Source organism: Ictidomys tridecemlineatus, chromosome 7 (assembly GCF_052094955.1).
Source record: "Ictidomys tridecemlineatus isolate mIctTri1 chromosome 7, mIctTri1.hap1, whole genome shotgun sequence".
Taxonomy (NCBI): Eukaryota; Metazoa; Chordata; class Mammalia; order Rodentia; family Sciuridae; genus Ictidomys; species Ictidomys tridecemlineatus.
In genome coordinates, this window is record NC_135483.1 from 174,699,923 (window position 1) to 174,713,895 (window position 13,973).

At 34.4% G+C, this 13,973-nt stretch overlaps 1 protein-coding gene across 6 annotated transcripts in view; it reads right to left on the reverse strand.

The window, feature by feature from the left end:
* The window catches only part of Erbb4 (erb-b2 receptor tyrosine kinase 4), a 1,041,723-nt gene that overhangs the window by 156,244 nt on the left and 871,506 nt on the right, over positions 1-13,973 (reverse strand). For all 6 annotated transcript variants that reach the window (XM_078017961.1, XM_005331866.4, XM_005331864.4 and 3 more), the window contains one exon: positions 11,468-11,653. In XM_078017961.1, coding sequence (XP_077874087.1) covers positions 11,468-11,653 — 186 coding nt within the window. The remainder of the gene's footprint in view (positions 1-11,467; positions 11,654-13,973) is intronic.

Genomic DNA, 13,973 nt, shown 5'->3' on the forward strand with positions numbered 1-13,973 from the left:
AAGCTTATAACATTTGGCAAATATCATCACTTTCCTCCCACCTCAGAGACACTGGTAGCTACCTTAATATGGAATAATTTTAATTTAGAAAAAAAATGTACTACCGTATTCCTGAATCTGGCATCTCAGACTAAATTTATTTCCATTTAACATGAGGAAATTATTAAAAAACAAACAAACAAACAAACAAAAAACACTCTCCTAGAGCAGACTTATCTTTGTCTTGGAATAAACCATAAGAGAATTTTTCATTTATGGAAAGGTAAGCAATGTTCTTCTGAAATGGAAAGCCTTGAATGCATTGCTCTGTGTAATTAAAAAACAAGTCAATATTTATCTAGCAATATTGTGTGAAGCAATAGGTTATGATACTGACACATTTTATTCTTTTATCTATATGACAACCTTATAAGGTAGATATTATTATGTCTAATTTTTAATTAAGGCTGTTCAGGGAGTTTACAAAATCCCAAATTTTATAGCTAGTGACTGGTGGAGTTTGCATTCAAAGCTAGAGATTTTCAATCTGAAAATCTAGTTTCTTTCCATGATAATCATAGTAAATATTAATGAATATTCATTATATTCATGAGCACAATTAATGAGTACAAATGAATAAAGGATATACACACACACACACATACATATATATTTATATATTCTTGTTTCACAGAAACTTTCATCAACTTTTTTAGATTAATATCCATTGCCCCTATTTGTTTATTTATTATTTCAAATTGGATAATCATAAACTTGATGTATTTTATGCAGGCATGGATATTCTATTTGGCAAAACAGGAAACGATTCTTGAAGGACTCATAACTGATTCAGAATTCAAACTCAGATCTTATTTCTTTAAGGTTCATGTTTTTTTTTCTGCCATATTATGAGCCTTTCTGTATAAATCATTAATAAATTGACTAATTTTGGTGATAATAAATATTAAATAGTGTATGACTTTGCTTACTATTATCAAAATGTCTATTGAACATTGAAGCTTTGGTAGGAAGCATGCAGAGCTGATGCATGATCGTATTTCCCCCTTGCAATAGCATTAAGACTGTCCATTTGATAGATGAGAAAACACATAAAACAGTAAGGAATTTATCTAAGTCATTATGGATTATCAGTGGTGGATCTAAAACTAACACCAAGTACTACTTTCTTCTAAATCCTACCCTAATAACTACTGGAGAAGCCAGAATTAGACAGGCAGTCAGTGTAGATAGGTAAATCCAGTCAGGTCAGATCTAGGAGGCCAATTCTGAGTGAGTCTGGGAAGTTGGAGACTGTCCCCTGAGGGATTGAAGAGTTAATTCCTTCAGAGCCCTTCCTCCACCCTTATCAAGAACAGGGATAGGAAAGGCATCAGAATACAACAGTCACTAATATGGCATTATGTAAAAATTGTGAATGTGTAACTGATGTGATTCTGCAATTTGTATTTGGGGTAAAAATGGGAGTTCAGAACTCACTTGAATCAAATGTATGAAAGATGATATGTCATGAGCTTTGTAATGTTTTGAACAACCAATAAAAATAAAAGAACCTGCCCCTGCTCCAAACTGTTGCCAAGGTAACCTGTCCCAGGAATTTCCCTTCCCTACAGGGAGCTATAAGGTTGTTAATGTGTCCTTGACTACTCCATCCTGCCCTTCCCTCTTCAGCCCACCTGTTTCCCACCTTTTGGCCACCTTACCATCCTAGGCCTAGTCAAGTGCGCAGGAAGGAGAAAGATCAGGGAGAAAAGGCAGGAGAACAGAGGAAGCCTAGGGCATATAAAAAGGGCAGAACACCTACCTTTTGGGATACCAGGGTACCAGCTGTGGCCTCCTTCACCCTCATGGGAGACATTACCCTTTTTTAAATAAACCCTGCTTCATATGCTTGCCTTGTGTGCTTGACTCATCACCGATAATGGATGGTAACAATGGGAAGGTATAATCTCTCATTTCCAACTACATAAAGCAGTAGTTATTATTTTTGTGGTTATTGCGTCCACATTCCCAGTGAGATAGAACAACATGATATACGGATTTTTTTCAACTTTGATCTTTCTTAAATTCAGTGCAATGGTTAACTTTATATATCAGATTGACTGAGCCATGTGAGTGCCAGGACATCTGGTTGAACACTATTTTCAGTGTGTCCCTGTTTCTCTATGAGATTAGCATTTGACTTGGTACACTGGGTAAAGCAGAATGCCCCACCTAATGTGAGTAGGCCTTATCCAGTCAGTACAAGACCTGAATAGGACAAAGAGGCTGTGCCATAACAGATTTCCTCCTGCCTGGTTGCCTTTGACCTGGGGCCTTGTTTTTCTCCTGCATTCAGACTTGAATTAAAACTGGCTCTTCCTGGGTCTTTAGCCTGCTGGCTTTTAGACTGGAACTACACCATTAACTCCCCTGAGTCTCAGGCTTTTGAACTTGGACTGAACCTAGAGAATTATCTCTACTGGGTATTCAGCTTGCCCATAAAGATTGGATCTCAGCCTTCATAATCTCATGAGCTAATTCTTTACAATAAATCTCTTTTTATATCTCTATACATTCTGTTGGTTCTGTTTCACTGAGAACCCTGATTGATACACTTAATATGTTTTAAAAATTGTAATGAATAAATGAATCCCTCTTGGTTAGACAAAGAATCTAAGTGACTCTCCTTTGGGATCCAGTTTTCCAATTTCTCATTATGACATGATTCTAAGAAATGTACACAGGTCATGCAAAAATTCACCTCTTTAGTGAAAATAAGTATTGGACACTGATCATTGTTGAAATAAACAAGGACATCCATGTTTCAGAGATCAGGTAAGCTACTGTGAGCCTAATGATATTTACCCCAAATAAAGTTAAGTCACTGAGTTAAAATCATGTCACTGATTTTCTCAAAAGATCTAATAACACTGATCAGAATACATAATGTGTTCAAATTTGAATAATAGTAACAAAAATGGTAAATATTAAGCTATTGTAGTTTTTTCTTCTAAAAGTAGTTATAGAACTACAAAACAAGTCTCTTAATTTTAATTGTGCATTGTCATTACATGGTGTTTAGCCATGACACCAATACTATATCGCATTTAAATATTTATCTTCAATTCTACTTTTCTGCTTTCATAAAATGTAAAAATTTGTGTTAAAATATACACAAAGTATCAATTCAAGAAAATGATAATCATAAATTTCTAAACAGTATTAGCTATCACTATTATAGCATTAAGTGTAATCATAGATGCCAATTATATCTTTTCATAAATTTTAGTAGGTAGAGTCAGTCCCTTCTTGAGATTATCAATATTTATTTTTGTGGCTTTGTACATATGTGTATGTGACAGAGGTTACATTTACACACAGAATGTGGTCTTTAAAAGAAATCAGAGGGCTGGGGTTGTAGCTCAGTGGTAGAGTGCTTGCCTAGCATGTGTGAGGCACTGGGTTTGATCTTCAGTACTACTTATAAATAAACAAAATAAAGGTGTTGTGTCCATCTACAACTAAAAATATTTTTTTAAAAATCAGAAATGTCAGCACCTAGTTCATGCATTTAATTTGTATCAGCCATTCAGATTATGAAGTTAGTTTTCATTCATGCAGAAGTAAGTGGCTGAATCAAATGAGAAATTACAGTGTCCTGTCACCTCATGTGTTTGCTGCAAGTGAAAAATGGAAAAAAAATGGATAAGGAGTATAAATGAAGTCTCTACTCATGTGACACATTCAAGCCTCAAGCAAGACTTCACATTTGTGTATGGAAGAGGAATTTACTTCTGAACGCTGCAATCTTTTCTCCTTTCCATTATTGTGAACTATGTTTTTGAACCAAGGGAGGTTTCCCCTCTCAAAAACTCCTAATCTGTCACCAAAAAACAAAGAAAAAGTAAGAACAAAATCCCTGAGCCACAAAAATCAATTTCACTAGCTCTAATTAGGGAGATGATACAGACAATAAAAGGAATTTCGGGATAAACAAGGTAGAGAAGAAAATGAAAAAAAAATTGAGAAATCTGCTAAACTGGCATTAATATCCTGTCAACCTCTGAGAAAATACAAGTTTTCTCTGAAAAAAAAATTGCTGAAAGCAATTATTTTCAAAAATATAACCGAAAAAAATCGTTATTCATAAGCAGAATCTAAAGAACCTTATGGGTTAATTTTAATTCATAAAACGATTGAATGATTTTTATTTCCATCCCCCTTTAAGAATTGTGAAGTAGGTAAATTTACAACTCAGGCAATTTGTGAATTATTTTGAAGGGCACAGTGAGCCTCTGACATATTTTTAGTATCATCCCTTCTAGTTTCCAATCATTTACCACCCAAAAAGAAAACCTGAGGAATCCTACATCTGAATTAAACTGCAAATCGATAGAGCACCAGAATAAAATCTGACAATAAAGTAAAATAAGCAGACAAAGCTCTGAGGAAGGTTCAGGACTCTGAAAAATAGTGGCCTATATACAGTACTCAGGCTTTACAAATGCAGCCATAACAACAGCAAAAAGCTACAAATAATATTTCCCTTAGAAAGGAGTCAGGAGCAAAAATGTGTTCAGTAATAGGAGGTCAAACCAATATTGACCTTTTCTAGCTTGAGATGGAAGACTCAGAATTTTCTCTTTGCTCCTCTTCAATAATAGACTGTCTTATTCTAAGAATTACCCCTGATCTCACTTCTCTACTAGTTCACTGGTAGTTTCGCATGTTTTCAATATTACAAACAATCCAATTTTCTAACATGAAAATCAGAAGCCATAAGAGCAAAAGTAGAATAAATAGCATCTTAGAAACCTGGGCAAGAAAGTACAGGAAGATAGGAGGGGCAAGTGTCCTTCTCTCCCATCCAGCATGGTCTCATACATCAAAATTTTATAACTAGGATTTAAGAATCAGTCATCTGTATTTTAAAAATGACATCATTAGGATATCCTGGCTATACCTATATGTCTTGCTTTATTATCATGTCAGATAATACTCCAAATAACAAATAGTGAATATTCTTTCTTTATGCTAAACAGCATCCTTAACATATTACAAATTTTGTCTTATATTCATAATTACTCTATGAAACAGATACTATTATTCAGGGGCACAGAGAGGTTTACTAACTTGTCTAAGGCCACATAGCTCATAAATTGTAAAGGTGGAATTTGAACCTAGGCAATCTGTTCTTGAGTCTGTGGGCTGAATGTGCCAGTTTATACATTTTCGCTTCTTAATTTATAAGTGTCACTTATGACCTGTATCTATAACATATCAAACAGTTTATAGAACTGTTTGATTGTCCATTATTGTAATAGTTGGAACATTATTTGAAGAAATTCTAATTATTCATCTAGTACTTTCTCCTGAAAATGTGACATAGAAACTGATGATAGAACACATCTTTGTGAAGCCAATAAAAAGTATTATTCATACACAAATGGAGCCCAATTTTTCATTTCTCTGGCTGCACATGGTGCAGAGGCATACCAGTAGAGTAATCATACATGTATTTAGGGTAATAATGTCTGTCTCATTCTACCATCCCTCCCATCCCCACAGCCCCTCCCCTCCCCTCACTCCCCTCTGCACAATCAAAAGTTCCTTCATTCTTCCCTACCCTGTCCCCTGATGACTAAGGATCAGTACAGCTTATGAGAGAAAATACTTGGCCTTTGGCTTTTGGGGGATTGGCTTATTTCACTTAGCATGATATTCTCTAGTTCTATCCATTTCCCTGAAAATGCCATAATTTAATTTAATTTTTTTTTTTTTTTTTTTTTTTGGTATTGGAGATTGAACTCTGGGGCACTTGGCCTCTGAGCCATATCCTTAGCCCTATTGTGTGTTTTAGTTAGAGATAGGGTCTCACTGAGTTGCTTAGTGCCTTGCCTTTGCTGAGGGTGGCTTTGAACTCGCAATCCTCCTGTCTCAGTCTCCCAAACTGCTGGGATTACAGGCATGCACCAGTGTGCCCGGTCAGTGCTGATTTCATTCTTCTTTAAGGCTGAGTAATATTTCATTGTGTATATGTGTCAAAATGCACTCTACTGTCATGTATAACAAATTAGAAAAAATTAAAAACTTTTTTTCAAGTAAAAAAAAGCATTATTTATAACAGAATATGCCTATGATATTGATAATGAGACACAACTACAGTAAAACGATGTGCTCCTTCCCAGTCTGCAGATTTAGAAGTGCCATGTAAGGACAGCAGGTCACTTAAAGCTGCAGTGGTGTGTGTGTGTGTGTGGGGGGTGAATGGGAAGAAAAAGTGCAAAATGGTTTAGAGACCTGGCTTGGGAGAGAGATATAGAATGCAGGGCTTCAATACACCAGTGTGTCTTTTAGAACTTCTCATTTTTCTCATCTATAACATAGTAAAATAGTGGGTTAATACCTGCTAGAATTTTTAGTAAAGACTAACATGATATGTAAAAAAAATCCAGCAGATTCCAGGTGTGCAACATAGGCTCGATACCTGCTCTAGTCTGGATCTTAGATGTCCTCCAAAGCCCATGTGTTAAAACATAGTTCCCATGAGAGGTGGTGGAGACTTGTAGAAGTGGAGCCTAATTGGAGGTCTGGTCATTGGGGGCACACACTTGAAGAGAATTGTGAGACCCTGGCCCCTTCTTCTTTCTCCCTTTAACATTCCAGTTGTGAGGCAAATGGCTTTTTTGGTCCACCCTTGCTGCCTGCCATAATGTCCTACCTTGTCAGAGGCCCAAAAGCAATGATCAACCAACCAACTGCCTATGGATGGAAACTTCCAAAGCCATGAGCCAAAGGATCCCTGTTCTCTTTATGACTTGTCTTATTTCAGGAATTTGAGAAAATGGAAAGTTAACAAACATATTCCATATGGATTGACTCATTATCAATGCTATTTACCATGAAGTTCTTCACTTGAAGCCCACAACACGCTTTGCAGAATTTCTAATTTGTCAAAAAAGAATACTTGTCTAACTTTTCAGCAACAACTGTGAAAGAAGGAATTGTCATCACGACCTTACATCTTAGTTTCCTAAGCCATCAAGAAGACATTTGGTATTGTATGAACATGAAACAAAACCATGTTATGCTGGGCTTCTGGAGTGAATAGGGCCACCTATAAATAGATGACTTCGATGTTTAAATGTGTGTCTTTTATTACATAAAATTTTGTAGAATGATCAATTAAAGAAAGAATGGATAGAAAATTTGGAATATTAATGAAAATATTTTAAAAACACTTATTTCCTTATACATGACAAGATAGTTCAATGGTTCTATTATTCATTTATGACCTCTCTGGACTTAATGAAGTTACTTCAGTTCTTTATATTTCTATTTATCTGTGAAATGGTGATACCTGTCTCACAGATCTGTGATGAGACATATCAATTAATTAAAAATATATACAGTCATGCCTTGTCCAGAAGAAATGTTTGGTAGTGTCAGTTGCGAGCACTGTTTCTTCTGAGTACTGTTCAATGTTCCACAGGTATGTTATAACACAAAAATAAATTGATTACTTTAGAGCATCATCTCTCCCTTCACCGTCCAGTTTTATCAACAACAATAACAACAAAGAGATGCAAGCAAAATAATAGCGGGTACTGGGTCAATCATGATAAAATCTCATACACTTTCTTGAGTCTGTCTTGAGGAGAATTGGAAGTAAAGAAAAAGAAGCCTCTAAGTTACTAAACTAGGTATTTGTAAAATATTTGTCTTCACTCAGACAATATTACCTATATTTCACAGACATTTATGAAACAATTTTCTGTTTTATGGCTTCCAACCTACAGCTGATAATGAGACTGTATTTCAACATTTCATATTCTAGAAGCTGAGCAAGGAAATGTACATGGGTTATTTTATTTAATCTCCAAATCATAATAAAGAAGTATATTCATTTTTTTATTGCTTTAACTAATAACCACAAATTTAGTGGCTTAAAACAATCTATATTTATTCTCTTACTGCTCAGGAGGTTAGAGGCCAGAAATCAGTTTAACCACACTAAAATCAGGGTATGAGCAGACCTGTGTTTCTTCGGGAGACTATAGGAATGCCTTTCCATTTCCAGTGTCCAGAGGTAGACTACACTGCTCAGTCTGTGGTCCCTGATTCCATCTTCATGGTATATCACTCCAACGCTGGTTCTGTGTTTTTTGTCTTCTCTTTTTAAGTCTAGTCCTTCTTCCTCCCACTTAATAGGTCCCTTGTTCTCATGCTGAGCCCACTTGAATACTCCATGGATACCCCTCAACCGCAGACTCCAATTTACTCACATTTGCAAAGCCCCTTCTAACATGAAAATTAACATATTTACCAATTCTGGGAACAGGATGAAGACTTTTTTGGAATTAGGATGTTATTCAGCCTATCAGACCTCTATACCTGTGGGTTCTGAATCCAAGGATTCAACCAATGGGAGAAAAATATATATATATATATATTTATATATAAAATATCATATCATAACATATCTAGTAATTTTTTCTAATCGCTATTCTCTAGACATCACAGTATTATTATGATTTTACAAAGTATTTGCATTATATTAGGTATTATAAGTAATTTGGAAGTGACTTAATGCATATGGAAGAATATTTACAGGTTATATGCAAATACTATGCATAATGTGGCAAGGCAGGTGCTCTGCACTGAGCTACAGCCCCAGCCCAGATCTGTTGATTTTGAAGATTATAAAATATAAAATTTATTAACTATATTACATACACAGAAAAAAAAAGGATTCAGAGAGTTTGGATAACAATAAAAGTCACAAAACTGCAAAGTAGGCACCAACATAATAATGAAGGTATGTCTTTCTGACCCTAATGCTGCTTCCACTATACAACTCCATCCCTAAACAAGGGAAAGAGATAAAAAAAGGACACTCTCCTTCAGGGTAGTTTTTGTTTTTTATTAGTTAAGGTATGAGTTAAGTATTGCTTTAATGAATACTACATATAAGACTCCAATTTTAGGAATAGATTTAAGAATAGATTTAAGAATCAGACTTAGCCATGGGGTAGCCTCATATTTCCTTACATTTAAATACCTGTAACTCCTAAATCTGAACAACTTTGATTATTTGACGTTTCTAGATCCATGTACTGCAAATTTTTCCTAATGTGCTATGTCTATAGCTGAACACTTGATTATCCTCTAAACACATTCATCTCTCATCCTTCACCATCTCAGGAAATGGCACCCACCATACTCGTCTTTGTCCCCTACCACATGTAATTAATAATCATTCAACTTGGGTTTTTTACACAAAAATATCTCTTCATTCCATCTATTTCTCTTTGTTTGCGTTGCCCCCAGAGTCTGCACTGGAATCCTCATTTCCATTCTTTATTGACTTCATATAATCTCTATACATAAAAGCGTGATCTCTTGAGACCATAAATGTTGTCAATTCCATGTTAAAATATTTCATAACTACCTGCTGAACTTAATGTAAAACCCAAACTTTCTATGCCTTACAGGGTAATCACATATCCCATTCTATTTAGGATCTTTCTGTGCCCGTTGTCCTGAAGTGACTAGTAACAGAGTCCCCTTTCACTTCTAAAATTGTCCCATTGGATGATAACTTACCTGCTTACCTTAAATAGGGTTCCCTGTAATCTTCCCTCTAAGTAATTCTTCCCATAGCCAGTTTTCTACCTCAAAACTTATTGGTCATTCTCTTAAGTCTACCCTATAATTATTTTTCTTCCAGATGGTATATAACTGTATATTTCATCTTGAATGTTCAGCCTATTAGGATGTGCAGAGAGAATCAGACCCAAGTCTGTTATTTACCTATATGTTCCTCCTTTAGCAAGTCAGCATAATATCTTATATAAGTGCCTTCAAGTATTTGTTGAAGGATTAATGATTAAACAAGTTTTCCATAAAAAAATCAAAGAGATTTATAAAAACATAGTAAAGCATTTAAATAACAGAAATGTGTTCAAAATGCCAATGATTGACATTAATATAGAAGAGAAAGTAATCACATTTTTCTGGAGAAAATGTTGAATAGGGAGGGCTTGGCAGAGAAGAAGACCAATCAGTGTTGATGGATAAATAAGACCATGCTGTGTGAATCAAGTAGATATAAGAAAAAAACTTCAAGCAGAGAGAAAAACGGTATAAAACTGTGTGGTTACTCCAGGCACTCAAAGTAGTTTCTATCATTAGAGTATAGTGATGTATAAATGATAATATTAATGCCATGGATTCCTAAAGACAAAACTTAAATTGTGGAAAACACAGCAGGAAATACAGAGAGAGCTAAGAAATTTAAATCTTAGCTATGTTTTTACTTATAGTACTAGGATGATTTGAGAATAAACACAAAATTATAATACATAGTCCTTAAGGAAACTAAATTGAACCTTACCATATATAAAACTAAGCTAGGCTTTTCTCTCAAGTAATTCTGAGGTTTGCATTTGTAAGAATTGTCTCAAATTTCTGCTTTTGGTAATGGACTTTTATTCATTCTTAGATTGCAAAAATAAATAGGGAAAGACTAGTAAATTAATATTTTGCCATTGATAAATATGAAGAGTAATATGTCTATAAAATCTATAAAACATCAAATATTTTGAGTAAATTAAGAGTTAAAATAGTGAATTTAAATTTATCACCTTCCCTATTTTTTAGGAAAGATAATTTTCTTCAAGAAAGTTTCTAGTACAAGAAATCATACATAGATTTTTTTTAAATAAGAAAATGTGTATACCTTTGTGGAATATGGTTGTAAATGCTTTGCGTGTTCTTAGAGTACTTCTGAAGTTAGAGCTAACATTTAAATTTGAAGAATTCATTTACAAATTTGAAACTATAGGCCTTCTTGAAAAATAATACCTGATAACTGGCAATGTTCTCCAAATCATAGGCTTCTCAAGGGCAATAGTTGTTCTCTGGTTTACCACAGAGCCACCTCCCCCATTACCAAGCTCACTCCCCTTATGTATGCTACATGCCTGAGCTCTTGTGTGAAGTTTACCACTAAAGACCAGCTGAAGACTTCCCAAAGGGTTAGGAAAATATTTAGCATTGTATCATTCATGGTTATTGACAATTCTTCCATGTACTGTAATAAAATCAGCTAAAAATGGAACAACTTGGACATCCAATCTTTTCTTTCTTAATTTTGTTTGTTAACTATACTAGAACAAACAAAAAAATCAAAGAAACCCAATATAGTAATTTTTCCCTCTGACTAGCAAGCTTTTTATTTTGGCCTCTCAATGCTCAATGTAACACAAATGGCACAGTATGGTAATCCAAACATATGAGTAGATCATGTGAATCATCTGTTTGGCATGCAGGTACCACCTTATAATGCATCTTTAATATATGGAAAATAAATTTTGGTTTGTTTTAATGGTTTGAAAGACTTGACATGTTTTCAATTCCCAAACTGTTCCAGATTAGGAGATATAAACACAGAAGTGTCATTTCCATAGGAAGTGACAGTACTTACCTTAGCTATCTGGACACACCAGTTCAGCAGCAGTTGTGATCCAATGTTATCCTTGTGTTCATGGACGTATTCCAGCAAGCAGCCGTGGGGCATCAGCTGGGTAACCAGCTGGATGGTTGGGCTTAGACACACACCCAATAGGCGGACTAGGTGTGGATGGTCCATGCTGGCCATGATCAGAGCTTCCTGTAAGAAGGAAAAAAAATAATACCAATATTTCAACTCAAAATTTCAAACACTTTTGGTTACATTGTTCTGATGGTGCTGATAATGTTTTTGAAAATATACTCAATTACAAATGAAAAGATATTATTGCAACTAGTCTTAAAGTGATTTAAATAAAAACAAAGCCTATATACTCAGTAAAATGTAAGTGGTTATAGAATAAGTATCTATAAAATTAATATCAATGTGTTCTCTTTTGAAGTATGAATAATATTTTATTACTCCCAAGTACATTAAAGTGAATCCCAACTTAGGCCATGGATTTTTAATTCTTGACCTTCATTCTAGGGTACAATAATCTATATAAATGCAGCCATCTGCAGATAGAGAAACACAACCCAATTTTAAGACATCTATTATTAGTGTAGAGTTGGTCAGTGTTAAGATGGTAAAATGTACAAATAGTAAATATGTAAACATATATATTACAAAATACCCAATTTATATACAAGATTAAACATTTGAATAATACATTTTGATCCATAATCTTAATGAAATTTATTTTGTTTTCAAAATTACAAGTGATTCTTAGTCATAGATTCATAAAATTTGAGAGCTACATGGTACTATAAAATTCTGTCTACTCAAATTTCTTATTTTGTGAATTGAGAAAAAGTTCTAATTTGTTGATCATAACCAAAAGACAACTTTCCTTAATGGAAATAAAAAGTGGACACATAATGGTTACTTAGAGTATCCTAACGTTTGCCTCCAATCAAAAGTTATTATAAACATTTTGGGCATAATTTGAAACACATATTACCATAAGGGATATGTTAATACACGTTGCTTTGATTTGATTTGTGCTTTTAAGTAATAAAATAATTTTTGAAAACAATAATCAAATTTTGTTCACATAAGGCCACATAATTTCACCTACATAATATGCTTGACAATAATATTAATTTGAATCTAATAATAAGGAATAAATAAACGAATCCACATTTTAGGACAATCTAGAAAGGAACTGGTCTGAACTCATTAAAAATGTCATGTGAGAGATACAAAAAAGAATATTCAAGCTAAAATCCATTATAAAGACAAGGCAATGCTATGTCTTTGATTGATTCCTGAATTAGAAGAAAAAACACACACTACAGAGAATATTATTCTGAAAATTGGGGAAATATGTGAATAGGTACTATCTATTATGTAAATACTATGCCAGTATTAAATTCTGAAGAATGATAAAAGTATTATGGATATATGGAAGAATTTTCTTTGATTCTTGGAGATCCTGAAATAGTATGAACAAAGTATTTTATGTCTGCAATTTTCTTTTAAATGGTTTCCTCTGAGAGAAGGAAAAAAAGAAAATGAGCAATAAAGAGGGAGGGAAAGAGAGATTTGGAATATGTGTATGTATTGATTTGTGTGTTTGTTATACAAATCCGTAAGCATACACAAACATACCCATAGGGGGTTGTACATACATGGTAATTTGATATCAGTTTATCTTTATGCAGGCACTGAAAGTTCATTGTATTATTTTTTTTTTCAGTGCTGTGGATTGAACCTGGGGGCTTCAGCCTGCTAGGCAAGCACTCTATCACTGAGTCACATCCCAGCCCCCTCTCTGTGTTATTTAAACATGTTCTATAGCTTTGATTTTTTTTTTTTAACAACAACAACAAAAAATTAAGGACTGAATGCTCTGTTGAGTTTCTGTTTAAGACAGCCTGGCAGGTTTAATACATGAATTGCTTCCATTCCCTCTCAATTTTACTATATTGAGAATAAAGGAATTAATAAAAACATAATAATAGAGTGGAGACAATAGAGTAGAACAATAAAAGTAGACAGTGGTTAACTCACGGCAACTGACGTAGTAAACTTAAGAAGTCAGAAGCCTCACTGAGCAGGAGGAGAAAACTAAGATGCAATCCAGTGGTGGGCACCAACAAAGGTTCCGGTGTTTTAGCACACACACCTCTGTTGATGATGGAAGAAGGACCAATTTTTCATCAGAATTGCTTCAAAATACACTTACGAACCACTTAGATTATAGGGCTCTGTCTCCACCTTTTGGAAAGCTCTAAGCTGAAAGGATTGTGGACTGTGGATGTGAGGCACAATGGAAAGACAAGTATTCTGGGGAAAACAGACTGTAAATTCATATAAGATGGAAATATAGACCGCCCATGGGTTCCTTCTCCTAAATGGATCTGTTACTTCAAAATTCTGAAAGTTTTGTTTAAACCTAGAATTCTATTCTCAGCAAAATGTCAACCAAGTGAGTGGACATCATAGATATGTCCAGACATGCCAGACCTTTAAAAAT